The 26,713-nt window shown below is 40.3% G+C and overlaps 1 protein-coding gene across 4 annotated transcripts in view; it reads right to left on the bottom strand.

Annotated features, from left to right (window-relative positions):
* LOC114434383 (carboxyl-terminal PDZ ligand of neuronal nitric oxide synthase protein-like) overlaps positions 1-26,713 on the bottom strand; it is a 134,006-nt gene that overhangs the window by 74,726 nt on the left and 32,567 nt on the right. For all 4 annotated transcript variants that reach the window (XM_028403593.1, XM_028403594.1, XM_028403596.1 and 1 more), the window contains exons 3-4: positions 11,060-11,152; positions 9,191-9,249 (exon numbers count right to left, since the gene is read on the bottom strand). In XM_028403593.1, coding sequence (XP_028259394.1) covers positions 9,191-9,249; positions 11,060-11,152 — 152 coding nt within the window. The remainder of the gene's footprint in view (positions 1-9,190; positions 9,250-11,059; positions 11,153-26,713) is intronic.

The following is a 26,713-nucleotide window of genomic DNA, read 5'->3' as shown; positions in this document are numbered from 1 at the left end:
GGCTGCTGCAGACGGCGACTCCAACAGCTGTCCCTGCCCGGTACCAGGCTGCTCTGCAGTGCTCTCCTCGTCAGCTGTGGCACCCTCTTCTTCCTCTCCACTGTCTGCAGGGTAGTGTTACAGGCCTAGAGTCATTCTATCAATTCTAGCAATTGGCAATATCACAGCACATAAGCACACTGTGATGAGACAAAGGACACCTCTGCATGCAGCCTCTAAATGGTCAAATGGTCAAAGATGTAAATATATAAGTAATGAAGGTGTGCAACATCATTGTTTGTGGTTATTTTTAGTTTATTTATGGATAAACTAAGCTTTTTTTCCATTTGGTCACAGACGACCAAAAGCTGCTTTAAATTTTGCAAAAATATTTGCTTTAATCCTGACAGGTTTCAAAGATGTCAAAACAGCTGCCAGAATGTAACTAATGAAAGTTCAGACATTAATGTGGAGCACAGCAGAACACACAGGACATCGCTCTAATTAAATCTATATGCAGCATATGCCTGCTAATAACTGCTGGGATTTAGCACACAGTCTGAATTTTAGAAGGCATCTTGAATGTCCCCTGAATTATAAGAATGTAGGAATTACAGGCGACAGATATGATATGACCTGTGCTGCAGAGGTTTTACTGACATTTTATTTGGGTGGTATTTCTTCTCATTTATGAATATCAGAGGGAGGGAGGAGGGGGCGATGCTGGCCAAAGCTGTCGGGAGACACTATTATGTGTAGCGACTGTCAATGATCAAGTCAGGCTCATGTTGTTTTCCTCAGTATTCTGGATGGGGCCCAACGCTGTAATAATGCAGAGTCCCTCTGATCAGAGTGTGGGAAGAGACTGAGCAGAGCCATTACTCTGAGCGCATTTCATACATTCCCTTACAAACAAATAATAATAAGTCTTTGGATCAGCGGGTACAAAATGAGCAGTGAGGCTACATTATAATTAGGGCTGTGTATTGGCAAGAATCTGGAAATGCGATACATATCACGATACACATGTCACGATACAATACGATATACGATATATCCCGATACTGTAACAAAGACGGTATATATTGCGATTATATATATATATATTTTTAAGAGTATGGAAAGTTTGTTTGGAAAGCCTCATCTGAATACTAGTAATACATCTTTCACAATAACAAAATGTTTCATTATAATTATTTTAATTATAAGAACATTGCACAATGCAACTGTGTCTCACATTCAAGTTGTTTTTATGCTGAAAGAGACAGTGTGCACCACAAAAGTAAGATGTTGAAATTAATGTCTGCTCATAAATATTTAATAAAAAAAATCGATTTGGTCACAACTTAAATCGATACCAGTATCTCCAAATAAAATATCGCGATATATCACAGAATCGATTTTTGACTTACACCCCTAATTATAATAGAAGAAGCTGGAGTGACACCTGCATGTCTGTGAGGCAGATTGGAGATTTTCTCAATGCTGTTTTTCTTCAACATATTCAAATATTGGACTCATAAAGCTAGCAAGTAGGAATTAGCATGTATTGCTAATACCTAAAATATGAAGGAACTGATTGGTTCGAACCAGCCCTGGTTCAGCCCCATGTGTGCAGCTTGAAGTCTGGAAGATGGATTTCTGTAAACTCATTAATGTAACAAGAATCCAGGTGTCTCAACAATAAAAAGGTCTGGTGAACATTTCATTACCTCATATGGTGACAGATTATCTAGCGTTAAATATTAAGGGAAAATGTATTTCTCATAACATGAAAAAGTTTAGTAGTTTACAGTGTCTGCACTGCCATACTTCAAATTTTCTGTTAACAGCAACACACAAATGAAAGGACCACTTGACCCAAAACACTCATTGTATCCGCAACACAGTGGAATCTTGTCATTGAGAGATTTTACTGAACTTAAAGCTTCAGGTTCAGGTTCAGTAAAGTTGAATTTTCTTCTAACATTTCAAATAAAGCAAGTTATTCAGAACAATATGAAAAAAAAAAACGCTGTCTTTTTCAGCAGAGCGATTTTCTGCCCAATAAAAAATGAGACGTCTTTCACCTTCTTTAAGGCTCTGTATCAGAAAACCTGCGCACATAAAAGCAAAAACTGCATGACCGTTTCATTTGTAATTTGAGGGAACTGACCCTGAAATGTTCCCACTATATTTTGGGAGAGTTTCTGTCCAACAGAAATGGCACTTTTCCCTTTTCTGTTCGCCTTGTGAGTTGTTTAGGGAAGTGAGCACACTATCAAATTTGACTGGACAGTCCATTAGCTCAGAGGGATGGGAGGCTGCGGAGACAGAGATTGTATAGGACGGAATAGGGTTGTGAGAAACTTCATGAGCTCCTCTGTGTGTGTGTGTGTGTGTGCACTGTAATATCAAAGGCAAAATGTGTGTATGTGTGTACACTCACATCAGAGCTTGTTTTCCATATCACATAATCAGGGTGTTTTCTAGAACACACAAACATTAAAGTGACTATAATTATCTGGGTGTGAACTCCTTTCTCATGGCTTCAAGTGAGAATAAATGACAAGAGCCAAACATGTTTATTACACACCGTTTGGTGGGAGTCGGAGAGCGCAGAGGGCAGGCATGACAGCAATTACTACAGCTGAAGGCCAGAGAAGTTACGACCTGAGTCACACGTACACACACAGTTTCTGATATAGAATGCAGTTCTTAAATGTAGTAAATCTTCCCGGTGCACGGGCCAATGTGTGTGAACCCACCAGACGGACTGCGGTGAGTCTATTTTGACACTCAGCTGCAGCTGAGCTACATCAATTCCTGTTGAGGTTGGACGAGTGTGCAGGAAGTCAGAAAACAATGTAGAGAATCTGGTTGATTTTCAAAATAAAATACCACATGCAGACCCAGTCACCAAGTCACATGACTACATCAAGTCATAACAGAGGTATGGCCAGCCACAGAAGAAGAGAAGTTCATTTTTTAAAGTAGGAAAGAAGCACACGCAAGCTAGAAGGAAAAGTTGCACTGATGTAAACACGACCCTGAAGAGCACTTAACTTAGCAATTAGTTCCTGTAGTGAAAAAAACATAGCCACCATGGTTTTTATGGCCATTTCAATAGTTTTTGTCCTTTTTTACATAACCAATTTAATGCTCCAATTGCTTAAAAACTAATTAACCTGCAAGGCTAACAGTTCATTAGGCAGGTAATGGTAAATATAAATTATATTTCTCTATTTAGAAGAACACTTTAACTGTGTATTGTCCATATCATATATAACCATAACTTTGTGGGACATAATATATATCTGAGGCTGTGTGGTCAGAAGGGGAAGGAACTTCTTCGCTCAAACAGAAAGCTCAGGAATGTGCGACTTTAATAGAAAACACTGCAAAGACATAAAATGAAGATTAACCAGCATTCTACTCATCTAACAAGCCTCCTCCTTCATCGTCTGCTGCTGTGATTATTGAACTTGCTCGCCATCTGTTCCTTATGAAACTTTGTGAGTTAGAAAATGCTGGAGAGGAATAAGGACGTTTTCAAAAACGTCCTTATTCCTGCACCCACAAATAGAGAAGAAGATTTTTTCCCCCCAAATCAAAAACAATATTGTCATATTTACTATTAAATTATGACTAATCTGGACATGAAAGTGTTGTTGTTTTACTAAAGGTCTGCAGCTTCAGCTTAGTGTGTGTGTGTGTGTGTGTGTGTGTGCGTGTGTGTGTTTGATCTGGGGGATTTACAGTCCTTACAGAGTTGCTTGGATGGTTTTGCCCTGAGGCTGCAGCTCTGTGGCAGGTAGAATGTATAACAAACAAACACACACACAGAGACTGTGTGTTAACAGATAAAGCAGGGTGAGATACACACTTGTAGATTTTAAATGGCAACAACAAATCTTTTGGATGCAGAACTTTCTTGGAAGGCTGCTGTTGTAATTACTCAGTGTTTACGTCCTGCAACAACATTTTGTTTACAATGTTTGGTTTATTGTTCTCTTACAGTTAAAACTTTACAGAAAATAATGCAGAAAATGATTTTGTGTCATCGCATCACAACACAAAAAGTCTATGAACTATGATCTACTGGTTTAAAGAATTTGATATTGCCAAAACATGGCTACAGCTGAGAGACAGCCAGAACGTTGTGCTCCTCTTCAGTACCAGCACATGTCCAACATAATAACTGACAACAGTTTCGATCTTTAGAAGTGCCATAATACTGTGGAAAGAGCTGCTTTTAGCTGTCACTAACACACATCAGACACACTCATCTGGTACAGTGTAGGCACAAAGCACACAATGGACCAGAATAATAACTCTCAGTTCAGACTGTCTCCACTAAACAAAAGTGAATCCTACAAGTCCAAAATCAAAGCATTACTCATACTGAAAGTATTACTCACTGTACAATGAGACTTCTTCACCATTTGAAAGCCAGCGGAAGTCAAAAACTGCAGTTCCTCTAATGACCACTTGAGGCTGGCTCCAAAAAGAAGTCAGTCTTAAAGACCTCCGTGTTAAAATGTCCAATATTACAGCACAAATAAACAAATGACACAGTGACAGTTTTGTTCTAATTTAGTGGGTGCAGCTGCAGACTGTATGCTGCCAAGATGGTGGCATCCAAAGCCTCCCACAAAACCCTTGTTGATACCCAGAATAGGTTCAAGCCAAAATTAGTCAACTGTAGCCAAACTATTTAACACACCTGAGACACCACAATGGGCACAACATGGTCGCATTCCAATTTCCAGAATGATAAATCGACCATTGTAATAAAGTTAACTGGCGTGGACTGGGACTTTCTTTAATTTCAGTGTTTTATAACCTGCTGTAGCCATGTCCTCTCTTCCATTTGCTCTCACTGTGTGGACAGCTTTAGGAGAATTGTGGTTTAGGTTTCACATGGAACAAGCTTCTCTGCCATTTTTCTTGCTACCATGGTGATGTGTAACTAAGAAAACCAACATCTTGTTCCTTGTCTCTGGAGGGAATGAGCTTTATTTTGACTTTATGTTTGAGGAGGCCATAAGAGCCTGAGCAGTTTTGCTGGTTCTCACCATCCAAGTGTGAAAGTCTTTGGAGTAGTATTCTAGAGTACATGATGTTGAGTCCTGGCTGAGGCTGTACAGTAACATAAAGAGAAGCCTAACTGCACTGCCTCCTTTCATGTCAGGTTTTTTGAAGATGTGACTTTCCCATCTGAATATAAGCTGAATTTTGAATATAAAACTAGTTGAGTTAAATGTGGAAACCCATGTTGAGTCCAGTCGATCCATCCCCGCAGTGCTTTGGTATTCTGACATAAGGTTTTAGATACTTTGTGTGGGCTACATTTGATTTAAGGCCAGGTCTTTTCATTAGCATGTAACCATTTAAATGTGATGGAGTGGCCATCAGAGCCATGCCACCCGCGCCGCTGCTGTATACAAGGTGGTGGACAGCTTAGGTGGCAGCGAGCCGGCAGCTTCTGCCAGAGAGCAGCTGAAGATGAAAAAGAATTCACAAAGGAAATATGCAAAGCGCTAGGCTAAATCCTCCCAAATGATTTGGACAAACAGCCACTGAAGCGCCCACACAGCAGCATTTAAAAACAGACCAGGGGCTTTGATGTGCATTTTCTTTTCCACATTTGAAACGCTGGATATGAATATGTATCGCGTTGCTTATGGAGCGTATTATTCAAAGTTAATAGCATAAAGGTTAAATTTGCACCATTTTTTCTCACATGGGGATTTTCCCTGTCTGAAGCAAGCCTTCTAATTTACAACTGGACGATGTGAGGCTGATTCAAATGCAAATCTGCATGCAGCCATTTTTTTTTTTTTAATAAAATTCTGACACATGACGCTCAGGCTGTGAGATAACAACTTCACTCTTTGCATATTGATAACAATTTAACTTCCAGGCTCAAACTACTTTGAAAGGATCCAAGGACACAAATATCACCGTGACCTGTGGGGAAACTGAGCGTGTATTCAAATAAGAATGAGGCCGATTATTAATTTCATTTTATCAGCGAAAGCCACCAGGGGATCAACACACTGACTGATACTGACACCCTGTCAGAAGACTGGCTGCTGCTCTCCTCTGATATGACTCGGGGTTTCCCCCACAGCAGCAGCCACATCTAAGGAATCACCTGCTTCTAACAGAATGAATAAAAACTGCAAGGAAACAATACAAAAATGAAAAAAAAAAAAACTGCAGTTCCTCGAGTGACCACGTCAGGGTGGCTTAACATTTTCACCTGTCCGGCTCCCTCATCCTGAAGCCAGCTGGTTTGTTGATTAGGTTTTTGGTTAGATGTCTGAAATGAGGTCTCATAAGATTTTATTGTACGACACAAATGTATTTGCTGATGTTTATGCTGTAAAACTCATTAAACTTTATTAGTGAAGATTATTCTTCTACAGGCACAGTGTGTATGGATCATAAACGGCTAAATCCCACTGGCTATTTGTTGAGCAAACCCATGAGATGCTAATATCTTGTTTATCTTGCAAAAATATGTTGTATCTGCTGCATAAAGGCAGCAGACAGAATTAAGAGTTATCTAAGATCTGCAGACCATGTGCACACTTACTGTGAAACTTGAAGCCAAACGAAAGAAATTGAACAGAAAACCAACAATGTTGTTATAATTCTGCCAGACTGTTCTGCAGATGACAGGGACTGATGGATGAGGTTTACCCACCGTCCTCTGCTTTACTTCCTCACAATCCCTTCCTGTTGAGGTGTGGGGGAGGGCATATTTTAAAATGTACGGGGCTCAGATGTGTGTGCAACAAGCGGAGGCACCACCAAACAAAACCAAATCTTTCAGGATTTCTGAGCTCATAGATGCTAACGCAAGCAGCTGGGCAAAATCCATCTTTTTGACAGAAATCATTTCTAAAGCCCAAACCCCCAACCGGGCTACTGGATGCACTTCTGAGCTGCAGTGAGTGTGTCAACGTTTGTGTGTGTGTGTGAGGAATAAGCAGAGAAAACGGGGATAAAGTATGAATCACAATATGAAATGTGGCATAACCAGGTTTCAATTTTATTTCTGCTCTCCTCTACGGAACATGAGGATTCTTTACTCGTTTAGCCATGCACTCTTCAACTGTTTGCTTTCATTGTATGTACAGTACGAGTGTGTGTCTCTCTGCTGCTGCGCTGTGTAACCATGTGCTTGTAGCATGTTTGATGACAGCAGACTGTGGTAACAGCTCAAATCAAAGGACCTCTGTAAACACATAAATCCTTGTAGTTCTATTCTCATGAGACCTTTCTATTAATTATGCCCTCTCCGTATTCTCTAACATCAGTACAAACCACCTCATGTAGTGCAAAGCTAATTCTCAACCTTTTGAAGTCTGATGTTCACACTTTTTTTTTTATTCCATTTTCCAGTCTGACATTTCATTTCTTCTCATCTCTTTTAGACAGCATACAGAGCATGTTAAACAGAGAATATTATTCTCCACACTCAGATCATGTGTCAGTTGTGCAGTTTGGCATTTCACCAGAAAAACAAGGCAAGACCAGCCTGAAGCGACTCAAATTAAATGTCTTCAGGTCAGTATGGACACACAAATCTGATCGTAAATCCAGATTTCTGAATCCGACTTGAGTCATTTTAGGACGTGGTCTGAAATCGGATATATATTTTTCAGTATTGTTCAGTTTCTTAGCCCTCCAACATAATTTAGAACAGTCTGGTTTTGATAAAACGCATGTGCATGTGTTAGCAACCAATCTGCTCCTGACATTTTAATGTCAAAACATGTAAGCAACGGAGGAAAGAAGTCCAGCTTTTGCCTTTTAATGTGAACACAGGCTAAGTCTGTTTACTGTTTAATGTTATGATTCTTGTCGGGCTGCAACGATTATTTGAGTACTCGACTAATATTTGAGGGCAAAATGCATCGACAACTAATTTAGTAATCGATGACTCATTAGTAACGTCACTAATCATCGTAGCGTAGCTGGATGATCAGCGTTTTGGGCGCAAGAGGTCCCGGGTTCGAAACGCGGGTGACGCACACACATGGTTTTGGTGCTGGGCATGAAGCAATGACACTGCAGCGGTCCAAAGGAGGTATCCACCTGCTGCTAGATGCTGCCATATCTATGGAAAAACTATGACATTTACGCGTGATCGGAGTACTCGAGTAATCGCAAAAATAATCGGCAAGTATTTGAGTATCAAAATAGCCCTAGATTTTGTTTTTAATGCCAAAACGTAATCAGTACTTTTTAACTTTTAACCCCAACTGTGAGTGTAAATGATGTTAATAAAGAGCTTAAATAAAATAAAGTGACAGTGATGGAGGAGGGATCAAACCCTAGACTTCTGCCTTAAAGTCCATTCCTAGGTTGGTGCCATCAAACATCCCTCCAACCTCTTGATATGGACAGTTCCAGCTTTATCCATGATATGACTAGATGAAGCTGAGCCATATGTCCATACAATCGATTCAAAGTATGTATCTTGTGTCTATTTGCTGGGGGATGTAATGCGTTGTGGAAAACACACAGCACTGATATCCTGACAAAATATAAATAATAACTACACAGATACAAAACCTGGATAGAGCCAGACTTCAACTATTCAACAGACAGAATGTGGTGGTGCAACCAAACTCAAACACAAACAAAACACAGCCTGGAGCAGTCAGACATATGGATATGGGCTTTATCATGACACTGTAGTTTTTCCAAACAAAGCATAGCCATGTTTCAAAACGCCCGGATGTAATAAATGAGAACCATTTTTCTCAGTATGTGAATGTTTACAACTTTTCAGGCCTTAGTTTTCATTGCCATGGCTGCACTCATTTATTACTTGCATTATTAAAATGAATTTTTCAAAGTGTGTTTATTAGAGCTTCTGCTAAATTGCCTTTCCTCACAATACAATATAAAAAAAAAATGACAGCTATTGTTCAGAAGCCAATTTCTACCTTCCACATCTGTGAATGTTTGGACATTTTGTCAAAGAGTCGGTAAAATCTAAAAGCTTCTTTCTCCAAAAAACATGTAACGCCTGCGTTGACAGAGACAAAGGATTCTCATTTCCGGAGTCACCACAGTGTATTTAATCAGGTTTGGATTCTAATTAATTTGAGGGAAAAGGCCCAATGAGCCAAAAGGACAGAAGTCATTAGAATACGTATTAAAAAGTCACATAAATTTACATTGTAAGATGAGCTAAAGAAATGATTACCTGTAAATGGGGTCCTGCATCACCATCATCTTGCTTTCATCCCACGTCCACTCTTTCTTCTGTGCAAACACAGACAAATTGAGACTTTTAGGAGAACTGTTAAAAAATGAGATTCTAGATCATACACGTGAGACATTTGTGTATATTTTTATCTTTCTTTGTCCGTTTGATTACATTTACCTTTCACTTTAATGTCATAATCAAAATGTCAACACACAAGCCCACAGGGATTATTGCCATTGATTCTGTCTCTACAGAGTGCTTTGTTGACTCGAGTCATTCAATCACTGCGGTCATTCATCGCCTCTTCCACACACAGAGATGTAAATAGATCGGTGACTGTCACATTTGACATTTCGGCTTCCAGGACAAGGAGCCAAACAAGATGAGAAAACACATGGAGGCAAAATATCCAGCCATCGACCGGCTAATCCCAACCTGCCAATTTATTTGACCCAGAGCCTTGGATGACAGCTGTCAGATTTATCAAATGCTTCTGATATATTAGCTTGTTTTTGGTTTCTGAACAGAGGAGGTTGTAGCTTATTATAGTAGATGCCATCAACCAGAACGGTTTCATGCCCACAGAAGTCTAAGAAGGGGCTCTCACTCTTACTGCGGTCAGGGCTTACACTTGAATTTGGTACGAGTGTGACTCCATGGCCTCCCGAAACTAAAGCTATGCTCTAATTTAAGTCCAAAACCATAGACTGTGAGGTCAAAAACACCCTCACGTCTATCTACCAGCTAATTCTTCCTCTGAGCTATACTCTGGACAGCGCAGATATACAGCCAGGCTTTCTGGTTAAACAGAAATCCTGACTACGATTAAAACTGTACTGTAATGACTATCCTGTTCCTAAGAGGACCATTTAGACAACTTAATTAAGGTTCTCTTTAATGGGACACTGATATAAAATGTGCATCTGGCTGTAAGTAGCAGCAGTAGAGCTCCATTTCTAATGAGAGCGCTACAATCTTTCTCGTGGTAATAGATGCTCTCAAGTGACAAAAGATGATAGGAGTCTGATTGACATATGATGCTAACATTGGAGCATCATTAGATGCTCATTTCCTGATATCTGGTTCAAGAGATGAAAATCTTGCCATTTGGACCTTATTGGATTTTTGATCTGTGATTTCTACAAAGACACAGACCGCACAGCACCTGAGCGTGAGCTCATGGCCCTGTAAATATAATTTATTTAAATAGAGCCACACACAGAATTGGGGTTAATAGACCACACAGGCTGAATCCTTGAGAAGCAGTTCGAATTCTGGATCAATTGAGATGAAAAAACTAAATGGTGGTGAGGAGGTTGGACAGGAGGTTTATTTCCATCCACTGGTTTTTTTTCCCCTGTCAGACTCTGAAATCGACTCCAGTTGTCAGGCTCACCACACCTGGAAAAAAAAACAGATCTTGTCTCCGGTGTCAGTACCTCCTCCTTCAGCCTCTTCGGATTGCCTCATCTTTGGACTTCCTCAGTTCTTTTCATTTCCTCTCATTCATTGGTTTCGATCTTTCTAAGGTCCTTTGTCCTCACTAACAATGTCTCCATTCTTACCTCTGTCTCCCACCTAATTAAGCAGAGGATCGATCATCACCTTCTGCTGCATGCAAGGACACCGGCAATGAGTCTGATCGTCTTAAAAACTCCAACTTTTTAACTAGAATGTGCTGCCAAATCAGGCAGATAAATAAGAGCCACACACAGAAACTGTAAAAACACGTCCAAACCGGAAGCTGTGATTAACCCCCCCATGACCAGCAGCCTTTTTACCCGTTACACTGACATGTTTTTGTCATGTTGTTTGCTGAAATAGCAACATTGTACATTACATCTACATAAGAAGGAGTTCACTCACTTTCTTCTTTTTCCTCAAGGCGACCTTGACGCCGTCGACAGACACCACGATGTTGACTTTTTTCTTCTTGATGTTCTTCACCTTGAACTCATACTGCAGAGAGAAGACAGACAGGGATGCGTTAGGTTTGTGTATGTGTGGGGGTAGGGATTGAGGTAGACTGTGACATTGTTACATCCTCTCAAATATTTGGCAGGACGTGTGTGGATGAGTCTGACAAAGTCCTGTCCTGAGGCAGAAATAAGATTACACAGCCAAAGGAAAGACTCAGAAAAGTGTAGGAAGGAAAGCAATCTTCATTTGCACATTTGTCACAGTTTGAAACACATTTACAAGCAGCCATGCTGCTATGAGAGCTGTTGACGTGACTGCAATTAATATCAAAACCTTCATAACATTTTGGTCTGTGTGGAGTGTGTGGAGACTCATGTATTTAGAAAAGAAATAACATTTTGCAGAATGTTAAAGCATCACAAATAATAGTGTAGTAATTCCTGAATTAATGCTAACACATTCACAAAAATATTTATGTATTTAAAGATTTATTTTGATATCAGTGCAACGACGGCGTATTGGGGCCATTGTAAAAAAAAATAATAATAATGGGGGGGAGCGGGGGCGCGAAATTTGCGACTTTTTTTCTAGCAAATTTGCTACTTTAAATCTCAAAATATTAGCCCCCCCTTCCTCTTCCGGGTCAGTATTGTTTTTTTCTTACAATGGCCCTAATACGCCGTCATACAGTGCTCATTATTACTAGAAGAGAGATTTTATTAAAATGGTTTATGACCTATGACCAAATTCTAACCAGATCCTCCATGGGTCCTGGTAAAAGTCTGTTTCAAATGCAAAGATATAAGTATTATTGAAATATTACATATAGAAGAACTGGACGATGAGCCTAAAGGCAGCCATGATGTGTTTAGTGCTTCTGATATGAGTTAATTTGCATCCACACCTACATGCTACTGAGAATGCACAAAATAAAATCCTCCTTGTGCTGTGATGAACCAGTGTCAAGGTTTTTTTTTTAAATTAGAGAAAAAATCCACTGAAAAAGGAACTCTCGAAGGTCGCTACGGTAACTGTATGTACAAAAGGCACTTAACCTCGGTCGAGATTTGTTGCAGCATATGACAAGCTTCCCTGGCTAGGTGAACACAGCATGATGGGCTGCACTAGAGTCAATTTATAGGCTGTAAATCAGACTGAGACAGCCTTTTAATGGAGCTGTGAGCAGTGTCAAACAACAGCTTGCACACACAGTCGATACATGTACGGAAGCACATTGTTAGCACATTGTTTACCCGTCAAACAAAGGGCAGTGGTAAAACTGTCTTTATTTCCAAATGCAGCCATGTGATGTCTGCATGTGATGATTTTCAGACTCAGCGGGGTGTAATTGAGCTGTGCACCTATCACAGCAGCAAGAACAGACAGATATTTGCTTCCAGGACCGCATGTGTGTCCATATTTCATTGCATCATGAGGCAGAAAGAAAGTTATGTGGAGAAGCACAACCAAACACAGAGATGGTGCAGGTTTCACCCTGTTTGCTCCAAATTAAATTCTGGTCTCAGGTATTGATGCTCGTGGGAAATCTGAACAAAGCAAGGAAGTGAGAAATTGAAACTTAAGGGGGCAAAAAAAAAAAACAGCAATACCAGAAAGAGAGGAGTCTGTCTGTGCGAAATGTGTGAAGTGAAGGCTGACTTCACACAGTTTTCTGGTAAATAAAGGATGAGTTTTCTATGAGCAAATAAACAACCAGACATCTGCAATTAAGACAATGTCTAATATGTTTACCACTACGTTAGTGTGGAATGCTAATGTTTAGCTGCATTTCTTTTTTAATAGGATTCCACATGAAACCAGTCACATAATACAAGCTGCATCAGTATAAAACCACCTGCCTACTGCCAAGAGGAGTGTGAGAATATATATATACATATGTTTAGGCTGGGTGCAAGAGAGAGATGTACAAGATTGAGCTAGATGATGCATAACAGTACACAAAGTATAAAATTACAGCGGAAGAAAAAGAAAGAAAAATGTCTGGCCATGCATTGAACATAGTTTTTAAGAGCAATAAATACAAGCGAAAGAAAAGAAAGACCTCTGGTGTCATTGTGTGGTGTTTTTCAGTAGCCTCAATCTACTGGTGAAGGACTCTGCATGTGGCATGCAGGGGGAGAGACTCATTTTTCATAATACTGAGAGCTTTCTCAGTATTCTCCTAACACCACCAAAGACTCAAGTTCCAATCCCAGAACAGACAAACGTTTCTCCAACCTTGGCTGGGAACACAACACAAGACCTGCATCACTTTATCCATCAGAATGTGGTCCTCCTCAGAGTCCCCCACAGACTCTTATGAGGAGTCCGTTTTTCCTGCCTTAAAGAACTGGCAGGTGGCAGGTGGGACTGTAATGAGATGAGTGATCCACATGTCCCGGGTTTATATTTAACACTCAATTTACATAATTCAACAGTTACCGATTTTGCTCTCTTGATTCGTGTCAGGCTGCAGAGTACAATAAAATCTCGAGCTCCCTCCTGGATGCTGACATGTAACAAATGCTTCAAGTATAATGGAAGAAATGACAGAAAGCAGGACTCAGGGCCTTGTCAGCATCACTGTGTGGAAAAACAGTGTTTGACAAAGCTGAGTTAGAACTTAATCAGCTCCTTCCTGTGCTTACTGTAACTGTTTTTTTTGATTGACAGACAAATTAAAAAAAAATACAGTGCTTCAGCTTTTCCTAACTTTATCATGATGACTACTAATAATTGTAAAATGACGTGTACAAAGTTCACTTTCAGCAGAGGAAAACAAAAACAAATCAGATCATGTGATCATTTTCTTAGTGTTTGATTTTTGTATGCACTTTGTGTACCGAGGGGGAGGAAGTGAGTGTTCTCTTTTTCACTAGTGGGCTGCAATATTGATGTTTTACTATGCATATACTTAATTTATTTAATGATTTAATGTCAGCTTATCTGTAAATGCTTGTCTTTGTGTGCACAAAAAAGATTTGACAATAAACTGGCTATGCAATATAAACAAAACAACACTTCCATTATGCATTATTCTATAAGCCTCAGCAGTTTGTGAGTCAGATTTCTATCTGTGATTTTCACATCTACTGTAAACGTACTTGAATGTGCTGCATATGCAAAAGTGAAACACTAAAACGCCTGATAGATTGCATGATTGACCTCCGTGGAGATGATTACAGCAGCAATTTAACAGATTTCATGCAGGGTTTGACCAGTTAAGTGTATACAGCATAGTAGGACAGAAAGCACTTATCTCTAATAAGAGCTGCCTATTCCTGTCTGATACGGCCTCGTCACTGCAGCTACATCAACCGCTCACAGCCTCCATTCCATAATACGGCAGAGACACCATTTATAATATCCCTGCAGTATCTATCGGTGTAAAGTGAGAATATGAATGCATGTAATTAAAATGCTCCACAGAAAACTGCCCACTTGAGGAATTGAACCGGCATTTATTTTACAGTCTTTTCTTCCCAGCTGCACCTCTGGACCAGAGCAGTTGGTGAGAGTGTTTTAATCAGCGTGAGATAACTGCACTTACACCATTCAGGTCATTTAGGATGAATCTCAAATGTGTCTGCTACACAAGCCTCCTTCATTCACACCTAAAAATGCTATGACAGGGGCCATTCAGCAGTCTTACATACAAATCTGTTATACCCATAAACGTTCACGGCAACCAATGTAATCCTTTCTTTCCTTTGTTGGATTGTTGGGGCCTGATTCGTTACTATGGCAACCTCCAAAATGAAACTTTGAGAAGTTATCAGTGTGATTTGTAAGCCAATGCTAACCAAACGAAGGGTGTAGATCCTTTATCCACACTTTGATTCTTATAAGTTTGGGGTCGACATAAGTTAGTCGTGTGATCCATAGGAGGCGGGACTTACAGGTGCAATTCAACTATGTACAGGCACCAAAAACCACTGCGACTTTAAGTCCATCCACTAAGCTCTTTCTTCTCATATGTGTCTACTCTTCCACTCAGACTCATGTTCTTAAGTTGCTGGAATTGATAAGTAGTGCTGATGCATTCAGATGTTTGCTCAATGTCAGACGCTGCAAATGTGAATTACTTAGATATAACTGTGGAAGCTGCACCTGTTTATGAGAAAAAAATTGCCATGTTGAACTCTTGGGGATAGGAGAGGTTTTATAAAGGGCTGCAGAAGAAGTGGTGGCAGTTCTGCATCATAGCTACCAAAGGAGGAAGGCTGAGGCTGTATCTCATTTCAGGGGCAATGGTCTCATCTTCCAAAATTAGTATTGTGTTTGCGTAGTCTGCTATATTGTATCAAAAATAAATCTAACCATCATAAGTGCACAGTGAATGCTTGGGATATGTTCGACCCACTTATTGGCATCCTTCAAAAACAATGACGCATTTAAATGAGTCTTGGAAACAGGACAGCCTTGTTGTGCGGCTGTGACGATCTCCATCTTCGAAGGATAACAAAACTCTGAACCTTTGAACATGTTTCCAAATGCTAGAATGTTTCAGGCCAAGACTAAAAGAGGGATTTATCCTTGTGTGTGGATGCTGTAGGTTACAGTAAACAGGATAACACGCAGCAGTTTGAAGACACAGCACTCCAGCAGTGACAGATGTACATGTAAACAAACTGAATTGAAATAGAACCCCAAGAATAGGCTCATCCATCATGCAAATAAGTCAGTCCAACGTTTCCTGATAAACAGGCCGTTATTTCCTAAAGGTCCCTTTCTCCTGTTTCCAGTATAATCCATCATTTTGGCAACAAAGACACCAACACATGCGACACAATGGCCAGGGGTGCTATTTTAACTCACCCAATGAAAGGCTACATTTCTCTGTTGATGACCACAATTTAGTAGATTGATTTAGGGAGTGAAGTAAAACATTCAAATACCACATACTCACAATCCCACACAAATATACACACACACACAGAGTGCACCGCAGCAGTCACAGAGGGTGATCATCGATCTCTGTATGTTTACCTTTGGAGGCAAAGGCTCCAGGTCTGCTGGTAAAAATGCCTTTTATTTAGCCCATTGACAAGAGCCTTTCTGAAAAGATTATGGAGCTGTTGCGGTCCAATTTTGTGTCTCTCTGTCTCACTGTTTTATGCAGGCATGGTGAAGTCAGCCAGTCCTTCTCTGGCCACACAAACACACACACACACACACACACTCTGCCAATTTGTTCCAAACCAGTGACCTTTGGGCAGTGTGGTTTCTCCCTGACCAATTATGAGCACAGATCCATCTCAATGAAATACCCACTCTGGAGGACGCAAAAAGGGATAAAGAGGGCTGTAAAGAATGGCGGAGCGAGAAAAAAATCAAGACAAAGGGAGGCAAAAAAAGGAGGAGGAGGAGACGGAGGAGGTCTGGGAGCAAGGGAGGAGCAACAATACACTGAGAAGTTTAATTAACAGCTCACATCGTTAAGCCGGAAATTACACAAACTGAAAGTCAAAATTTCTTAAACATGCAAACTGTCATGTTGTCATTAGCTGCTTCATAGAGCACCTACATTCAAACTGTATTTTACAGCACCGGGTCATAATTCAAACTGTGCATTAAATAAAGAGCAGTACCAAGAGCGTATTTAAATTTCAGGATTTCTAAGGTCCACTGACTCCATGTCTGTCTGATGTCTATCAGCAGCATCTCTCAAAGAAATAATGATCTGCAGCAAAAATATCTTACCTCTTATACAGCTGTTTCCTTTCATTGTTAATATCCCTGTAGTTAAACATCTAATTCAAGCCACAGAGTGTGACTTCACTAAACCTAACTCCCCTAATGGTCATTCAAGATATAGCAGTGCATCCTGGCATTCAGCATCAGCATCAGAGAGAACTGGAACCATCAGCTATTGTAACATTAGAGTATGTATATCACACTTAACTGCATCCTCAATATTCAGGTCTTAACCAGGAGGCGACAAAATGAAGCCAGAAGTGTTAAAAAAAATTGCAGTTCACACCACAGCCCCTAGGGGCTGCCATAACTATGGGTATGATTGCCTTATGTGATAGACACATGTTGTATCACAGTGCCTGCCTCACCTCAACTGAACCTCTTTGTCTGTATTTGGAGTTTAGGAACAGTGACACTGCCAACATTGAGGATTTTTCAGTTACAATTGTGCATCGTTATTCTGCACATTATTGAGTTTTCTCGGCTTTCAGCCATGATTGTGCTGTTTTTTTATAGAGATGCAGGACTTGATGTTACAGTAAAAAATGAGCCCACACTGACTGAATTGTGTTGCTTGGGGTTTTAGAAGGTTAATCAAGCTACGGAGGCTGCTGCTAACTCCAGGTCAGAGTTCAAACTTGGCCCAGACAGGCAACAGTTTGCAGTTTTGTGAATTATATCCTTTGCCTTTCAGCAGCAGCAATCATGCTGTTCATACAGCTGCAGAATATTTCAGAAACAAGGCAACAGTTACTAGTTGGCTATTAATTATACATTAAAATGAATTATGAATCTGTTTCACTTGTTTTATTTTTTTCTACAGGTGACGTCAGATTCTTAATGGAGCGTTACATTTAGGTAATTTTCCTCATTGATAGTATGCAGGCATCTCAGTGCTGCACACCAAAATATAGAGAAAATGTACTGAACTGAGAAATATACTGAACCACTCTTTTTTTCTTTTTTTTTACACCTCTAACTGAAAACCTTAAACCAATCAGCATCTTAAATCCCCTGTAGAAAGAAGAAGTCAACGACTCTTACAATTCCCCCCAGAGGGCAACGCCAGAGGGACTGCCAGATACAGAAGAACTAACAATCAGAGGACAAGCCGGGCCTCCGCGGCTACAATGAAAGGCTCTCACCCTCTATTTTTCACTCCAGGAAGAAACGAGTGCACCCCCTGTAGTGAGACGCAGTGTCTTCTTTAGCACCGCTCTACCCCCTTCATCCCTGTAACCTTTAAAGAAAAACACAGCCTGTTTTGTTCTTGTCAAGACGACTGTGTGTTTCTTATTTCAATCTGCATGTTTCCAGCAAGTCCCCCGAGCTGCAGTAGGTATGAACAGCAGAAACACTTCACGTCGCGTATAATGAAATACTTTCTGTCAAAACATCAAATGAAACCTGAGCATGGGTCCTGTCTGGTGCAAGTATTACAACTATGTAGTGCCATTATATTCGTACTTGTGAAGCCATTTTTGTTGTAATTCCTCAGACATTGCCATCATACTTTATGGCAGTGATCGTCCACTTTCCTTCCAGCACCTTAAATATTACTGATTTCAGAATTAGCCTAGTTAGGAGGGAAAACTACGTTTTTAGTGTTACATGCATGTTTTATCTATTGTCAGGCTTTTGCGCAAGCAGTCCTCCAAAGACGTCATGTCAGTTCCTCTCATGAGTTTTTTTTTTTTATACAGTTCATACTGTATATGAACTTCCACAATGAGATATGGTCTACACACAACACAAAGCATTGCTGCCCTAATAATAACCCACAAACAACAACATCATACAAAGCCACTCATCTGAAGAGTGCGTGTTTCCATTCTAATACAGCTGCTGTTCGGATTCTATGATGGTACGGCTCATAGCTTCCTCAACATTATGAATTTAAAGTGGATTTTATTGCAGGGTTTTTCCAATGAATGTGAATCATCACAGATCTTGTATTAATTGTCTGTTTCACAGACAGATCCTGAAATTTATTTGTGCATTTCAGCAAATGTCAGAAATGACACTTCGGTTTGCAAAATTCCACTTAAGAGAGAGAGGAAAAAAAATGAAATGATCGAAAGCAATTACAGAGTAGGGCTGAACGATTTTAAGAATAAATTGAATTGATTTTTTCTGGCAAATATTGCGATTTCGATTTCATCCACAATTTTTTTCAAATCATGTCAAACATGTTTCTGTGTAAATGACTTCAGGTAGCTACTCTGTCACTTCTCAAAAACTATCAGTAGATCTAAAAGTAAACTCTGATAACGTGCACTCAGTATTAGTTTTAATAAACATGAAAATTTAAATAACAAAATAAGGTTATTTCAAATAGGTTAAAAGAAGACTAATGTAGTTCTGTAAAGTATTATTCAACAGTCATTTAAACAGACTGAAGTGTGCCTCCTAAGGTTAAACAATAAATACAGTATTGAGACTTAAGTAACTCTTAAAGTTCAATGTGATTTAGAACAAATGATCAAACTTTCATGGGAATCATATCTAAGGACAAACGGAGCTGCTGCTGTCACCTCTGTCCACCGTTTAGTCCTCATATGGAGCCTCTTCATCAAATGCCTGCGTTATTGTTTGGTGACGTCATTAGCTGCTGCCTCTGTCTGCATCTGATGTACACACACACACGACACACACACACACACACACACACGCGACACAGACACACACACACACGACACATGCGACACACACACACAGGTGTAGAAGAGCTGCTGATGGCACAACAGCAGCGAACCTGAATATAAGGAGCTGTTGTTCAGAGAGGTGGGCGCGTACGTGCTCGTAGCATTTACACGCGGCCCTTCCACTGCGACTCACGTCGCGCGCGCACACAGACACAGACACAGGCTTAGAAGACGCGCCGCTGCTGCCGGCAGAAACAGCACCGAAAATAAAGGTGGAGTACGTTTTAGGGACCAGTTCCTCCGTTTTCTTTTCGTTTTCAGCCGTAGCATTTGACAAAACAAAACCTGATTCAGTTAGGAGCAGTGCAAAAAATCGCGGCTTTGACGATCTCAAAATCGTGTCATCTGAGATCGCGATTTTCGGTCTAAAACGATAGATCGTTCAGCCCTATTACAGAGTATTCCTGCTTCCGAAGCAGCAGTCAGTGTTGTGTATCCCCTCATCTGTGACGAGCTGCTGCATCTTCTGATTAGACCAGAGATTGCACGCTGAATCCCCACAGATCTTTTTCTTCATCACGTACACCACACAACTTTGTTCCTACCATAGCCTTATGCTTCCACTCTGTGCATGTTCATTTCCCCCTGCATTACCACTGAAATGTTTTACTCCACTTCCCAGGGCCGTATTGATACAGAATCCAGCCCCTTGTGTACAATTCTTGCTCGCTTGATCATATATTTTCTCTCTCTCTCTCTCTTACTTTCTCGTCATGCACAGACACTCACTCTTTCTCCCCCCCTCTTATCTTTTCTTTGCACATCACACCCTGCCTCCCCGCTCCCACTTCTCTCCACAGCCTGGTGGCTGATTCAATCTTGAGCAACATTGTTTATGAAAAGGCATTTCATTTTCCAAAACCATTTGTGTTTAAGATGCTACAGGGTCCATCACGCATCATCAATCTCAGCGACACAGCAGTGTCTTTGAACCAGAGCCAAAAATTGGCAACAAACACACACCTACACAAAAGTCCAAATGGGCCCCGTGCATTTAGCATTCAACAGAAGAGGCGATGTGATATAAAACTTCTTAGGAAAGCCAATTGAAAATCTTGTTACAGTTTCGTTCTTAGCTGCTTCGGAGCTTTCGAAAAGGTCTTCACAGTTTTAAATCTGGCAGCCATGTTAACAATGTTTACAGTGGTGAGGAGCAGGGTTCATTTATACCTCATTTATACATAGCTCTTTTAATGTAATAATAAACCAGTACAGTTACACCTGCATTTAGAGCTCATATTAGACTTTTTAGGCAATTGATGAGTGATGAATGATGGTAGCCAATTGGAATATGTTAACATGTGGCCCAGACGTAGTATCCTACAGATTGTGTAATCCCATCCTGCTCCTTTTGGCATGAACTTGAGCAGTACCAGAAAACCAGGCCACAATATGTGCGAGTAGGGGATTTTTTTACTAAGACCTTGTCCCACTCCCACAAAAATACTGCTATCAGAGTAAAGGTCTGTCCCTGAAGGCGGTGCTTTTTTTTTGCCCGAAGCGCCACACATTTTTAGAGTGCCTCTCTGAGGCATTTAATGTTGCTATGTTACAAAAATGTCATATGTTTGTTGTAGCTTACTTTACAGAGCTACACACCCATCCAAGCATCGGTGCTTTTATTACTTAAAGTTCAATTGTTTTCTGTACGGGTTGGCGTCATGCGATAATGGGACCAACATAAGGACATAGACTGGGGTTGGTGGCAGAGCAGCAGGAACCGTTTTCACTTGTAGTAAAGTTTTGTTTTCACTCATGGCTGGGGTTAGGCATTAAAAACTACTGGTTAAAATTAGGCATTAAAAAACAAGGTTATGGTTTTAAGTAATACACACATTCATAAAATGAAACCAACGAGGTGGGCTGCAAATTGGGAAGCGAAGCTGGCAGCTCCTCTGAGCAAGTTCAGTTAGTGATCAGTCTGACAGTAATGAATTATAGCGATAATGACTGTCAGTTGCTGTATTCTAGCACCAACACCTGCTCAATGATTTCTGGTCCAACATCCATCGTCCATCATTATGACACAAAAAGACACATTGTGAACACATCTGAACATTTTCCAGTGAAAAAGAAAACCTTCAGAAAGAAGTCTTTAGATCAGATAAATCAGACTGCTGGCACAGCTTCCTGTTGTGTCCTATAAAAAACAAGAAAAATCTATTTTGTTGTCCACTGTCACAGCGTTAATTTATACTTAAAGATTTTTCCCTCTCTAACACTTTGTCACTGTCTCCACGTCTTCTAATGTCCAAGTTTTCTGTATCTCTTTAAGGTCATACAGCTGTAGCCCTGCTGGACAGATCCACACAAACCCTCAATGGTGCCTCTGATGACATCTACAGAATAAGAGATGTCTCTCTCCACACAATCAATTTCCATCTAAAGTATAATATGATGATATAACAGATTCTTTCATCGGTAATCTCTTTAGCCTCCTCGCAATGGCTGCAGCTGCTGAATTGATCAGCTTTTTTTGGAGGAAGGTGAATTGGAAATAAATGTATTATCTGTGATGCCAATTCTAGCGGGCCATTTTATATCAAAGGTGCACATGAAAGCAAGGCCAACATCATTTTAGGTATTTTCAGCTGGTACATTGGTCTTTCTTACCGGCTTTTTATCCATCATTATTCCTCCACCTACAGCCATGAGAGCAGGATGAGGGCGGAGAGGGGTAACAGAGGCTTTTCTTTGCTTCTATTGAACCATGTCAGAGGAGAAATTCTTCTCTTCCCCAAAAGGATAGAGAGACAAACTCAATTTGGAGTATCGACAAATCACTTCCAGCGTGCTTTTATTTCCAGGCCCCTGCTGTATAAATGCTGAACTCGCTAATAGCCTTCATTGGTTAGGGAGATTAAACCCCGCTTTCATGATAGATTTTATTTGATGATGAAAATTTCAAAAGAAAGTGAAACCACTGATTATGTCAAACCAAGCATTATTATTGCAAGCTTTTGCGACTGCATAGCAGGCTATGAATAATAATAATAAAAAAAAAAAAACACCACCCTCCAAACCTGATAAGAGAAGGTCTCACTACAGTACTTCACACCGAACTGGGAAGATTATTTCTTAGTGCTTTTATGTTGAAAAGATATCATCCTAATCCTTATTATATGCCCTAAAGCACCAAGGTTTCACTAGATTGTCCATAAAATGTCACAATACATCGACTGATAAATCATGGACAACCAATCAATAATGATCAAACAGACTGCAGCATTAAGATATACACATTTACAACTAAAAACAGACACAGCTAAACGTGCACGTCGTCCATTTACTTTTGGTCACATGGTGTATGAATGGTCAGTAGAAACTATGACTCATCTGAGCAGAGATGGAAGTTAACATGACCAGAATAATGTGAAGTAGTTTTAGAGTGTGCATGGAAAAATCATATTTAACAACATAAAACTCTGAAACTAAAGTTTAATTAGTCACATTAAATTAGGATTATCGAGTGACTGTGAATTGCCAAACTGCATAGCAAGAAAATAATTTGTTTTTTTTTTCAATCCCTCAGAAGTGGATTTTAATTGGAGACTTAAGTATCAACGTCAGTATCAGCACGACCTGTTGAGTTAGCACAGCAGGATGAAAAGCCTGAAGGGCCAGAAAGTAGGTTACAGCCCCTCTTTTCTTTCTGCCTATACTCATTTGTCTCACACACTGTGATATCAAGAGAGATGCTAAACAACATTTCTTTTATTGTCTGTGCCATTTCTGTCTATGATCATGACAAATCCGTAAACAACTGTGCGTGTTGTGTAACCTCTTTGTACCGTTGAGATGTGTCTGTGTGGAGAGGACGCCGACCTCCAACTTCAAAATGTTATGAAAGCTTTAAAAGCTTTAAAAACTTTAAAAACCGACACATATAAAGAAGAAATCTGTTCTAAATATTATATAAATACAGGAATTAGAGACCATATTTGGTCACATTTGGCAGCTCCAAAGCTGCAATCAGGTGTGATGATGTTTGCCAGCCTCTTTATTGGAACCAACCTTTAAGGTGTAAAGATTTCCTGTCCGTACACGTCAGGTCGGATGAGAAACACAGTCATTAACCTGTCACAGGCTGCCACTCAAACGTTAAACTCCTGGGTGAAGCATGATAAGTGATGCTATGTGTGCTCAGACTCGGCAGCTTTAATGTGAAGTGTTGTATGTGGCGAGGAATGAAGCATTTAATCCTGTCGCCATGCAGCTAATAAAAGCTATTCGTTCAGACATCGAGCTCGTTTATTACTCAGACTCAGATAGACTCAGAGCACTGACTGTGGCCTGAAGAAATCAGAGATGCAGACAGCAAAGAGAGTGGAAGGTAAAGGACATTGTGTCTACAGAAAGGGCAGTGTGGTAGCATCACTAAGCAGCTCCTCCTGGCTTCTGTATTTAATTTCTACAGCACATGAATTCCAACTAGTTCATGTTTTCCATTGCCAGCCACAATTACAGCAGCATCCAACAACCACTAACCAACATGATGATATGCTGGATAAGCACCAGGCACTTGGCATTAGCTTGATGCCAGGGTCCAGAGGAAGGGGACGGTCATAAACAGAATACAAGGAGGCAGATAAGCAGTCGGAGGTGTGGCTGGGCTAAAAACAAACCCTGCTGGTTAATCCTGATCTCCACTCAGTTCCACCTTGACTGCATTTCCTTCAGCTTCCTGTCCATCAACATGATTGACAAATGGTCAAAAGTATCAGGTACAGAAAGAAAAAAACGGCTTTTAGAGCAGCGCTTCAGCAGATCTGACACTAAACTGACTCACTTCATCTTCATCAAAACAATCTAGATGGACAAATAGGACAAAATACGAATATTTGATTTTGAGGTGAATTGTGTATTTATGTAAGAATAGCAGGGATTTGTAGGGGAAATAACCACCAAAACAAAGAGGCCACGTAAAGAGAAAACACTGATGTTTTATTGTCATGTTGGAACAACAGAGCAGTGTTCTCATCCCCAGGAAAACAAATATTTTAGGAGCAGAGTCCATCAGGATTTGACTTGTTGTTGCTGAAAGTCATGCCATCCTGTATGCATGCTGCTGTGGAGCAGAGCTGTCAGGCTCTCGCCTTCCCCCTGTTACCAGTTTTCCTCCAAATCACAGCACCACTGGACTGGAAACCTCTAACCAAGAGTCGGCCAAGGAGCTGAGCCACTTTCCAAACACGAGAGACCGATACCCAAATCAACACAAAACAACACTGACAGGATCTTTGTGCTACTGAAGCTCTCATTTCCTCACCTCTGTTATAAACACACATGTAAAGAAACATTCGCATAAAGGCAGACCACCAGAGAGCCAATTACCAGGGGGAAGAAAGCTCCGTGGTCTTGGCTGGAATTAAATTTCAGCGTGGGCTGAGCAGTTTCTGGCTGACTATCACGATAAAGAAGCCACAGTAAAGGATTATTGGCTCTTACAGCTCTAATTGGCAATTTAATGAAGTCGCCCACAATACGTCTGACAGACAGTAAAGGCGGACGTCCTGTTTGTACACATCAAATGCACCTCGGGGTGAAATATTTGTGGAGGGGAGCTGGAAAAGGTATCATTAGCACATTTAATAAATCACTCAGAGTGGATCATATAAAATGTGCTACAATGACAGTGTTAACGCTGCTGCTTTACGAGGGCAATCAGCTTTGAATTAGGGGAATGACAGCGCTTTAGACGAAGGCTTCACTTAACAAAAATGGCAGCAATCAGAATTATTTAGGAATTAGTAGTAAGGGAAGGCAATCATGGCAATGTAATGAGAATATCACTCACTAACACTAACAGTCCATCAGGTAAATAAAGCTTTCGATGCTGAAAGGGGATTTCGACACAGGATTATATAATCTGAAGTTAAGACAAGTGCTGCCTTCGGGTAATGGAACAACTTTTCGCACTGTTCAGAGCTGCAGCCTGAACTGTAAAATACATCATACAGCTTCAGCACTGAATGTCTTTAAGCACCAGTTTAAAGGTGTCATAAGGATTTTTTGGTTTTGATGTCCACAACAAACATTTTCAGAGGAACTCTGAACATTTTCAGAGGAAGCGCTCCTGTGTTGATGCATTTGTACCAATTTCATTTAAAATCGTGCTTCCACAGGACTTTGCCTTTGGGGCTTCATTTATTCATAAATGCTGCTGTATCCCCCAGCTGCTGCTGCTGCTGCTGAGATGGACACTAACAGCAAGACACTTCAAATAGCAGGGTCATTTTACCCAAATTATGCTGTGATTCATGTCTTCTGTCTGTGAGAAGGTTGACAACCTTTTTTCAGGTCAAGCAGACTCACTCTGCACCAAGTTCCAATAATGGTCACAGATTTATTGTTGTATTTGTAGATGACAACATAGTCTCCAGTCAAGTCAGTTTCTTATTTAAAACAAATGCCTGTTTTAGAAATAATTCAGCGATGAATTGAACTGAGGTTTGCTTTTCAGCCACAACTTTCTGCACGTAATCTTAGATTTTAATTTTATTTATGTATATTTAAAATTTAATTAACCAGGGGAAGTTAGCAACTTTTTCATCAAAGTGGGGCTCAAAGAACAGAAGAAAAAAAAGTTCAATGACCTATAAAATGACACCATCCCAGCAGCCTTAAATTCAGTCTGGGTTTCCGAGCTCTTTAATATAACTTTCCTTTGCAAATTCATCCAAGTGGTTTGAGCCAAGCAGCAACCTCTGCAGCTGAGAGACGAAGCCAACCCAGAAGTACCATTTTAAATGAAAACCAATGAAAGGTTCATCCATATTTAGTTACTTTTAGAAGAAAACATCAAACATCTTTCCAGTTTAGACAGCAAGTACGTGTGATGATTGTGATGATGAAGCTTACAAAGATTCCTACATTAGTTTGCAAAAAGCAAGCTCATGTTTTAGTGAGTCAGGATGTGTAATAAGTTCCCTTAAGTATTCAAGTATGTCAGTACTCCTTGCCTGTGAATTAAGCATAGCAGCTATACCAGACAAAATGATAATCACCATCAATAACAAGAGGGAGAGAAATAATTAAAAAGCTAAATTTGACTTCTCTTTCCCAAGCTTACAAATCTAGTACAAAAAAGAAAGACGCCGTTGCTGGACCAAACTTAGAGGAAATAAAACAGGAAGGGAAAATGGAGCAGAATCATCCATTGTTTGTCCTGGCAAAGAGCGTTCGCTCATTATCTGCC

Source organism: Parambassis ranga, chromosome 4 (assembly GCF_900634625.1).
Source record: "Parambassis ranga chromosome 4, fParRan2.1, whole genome shotgun sequence".
Classification (NCBI taxonomy): domain Eukaryota; kingdom Metazoa; phylum Chordata; class Actinopteri; family Ambassidae; genus Parambassis; species Parambassis ranga.
This window is presented reverse-complemented; position numbering and strand designations above follow the sequence as displayed.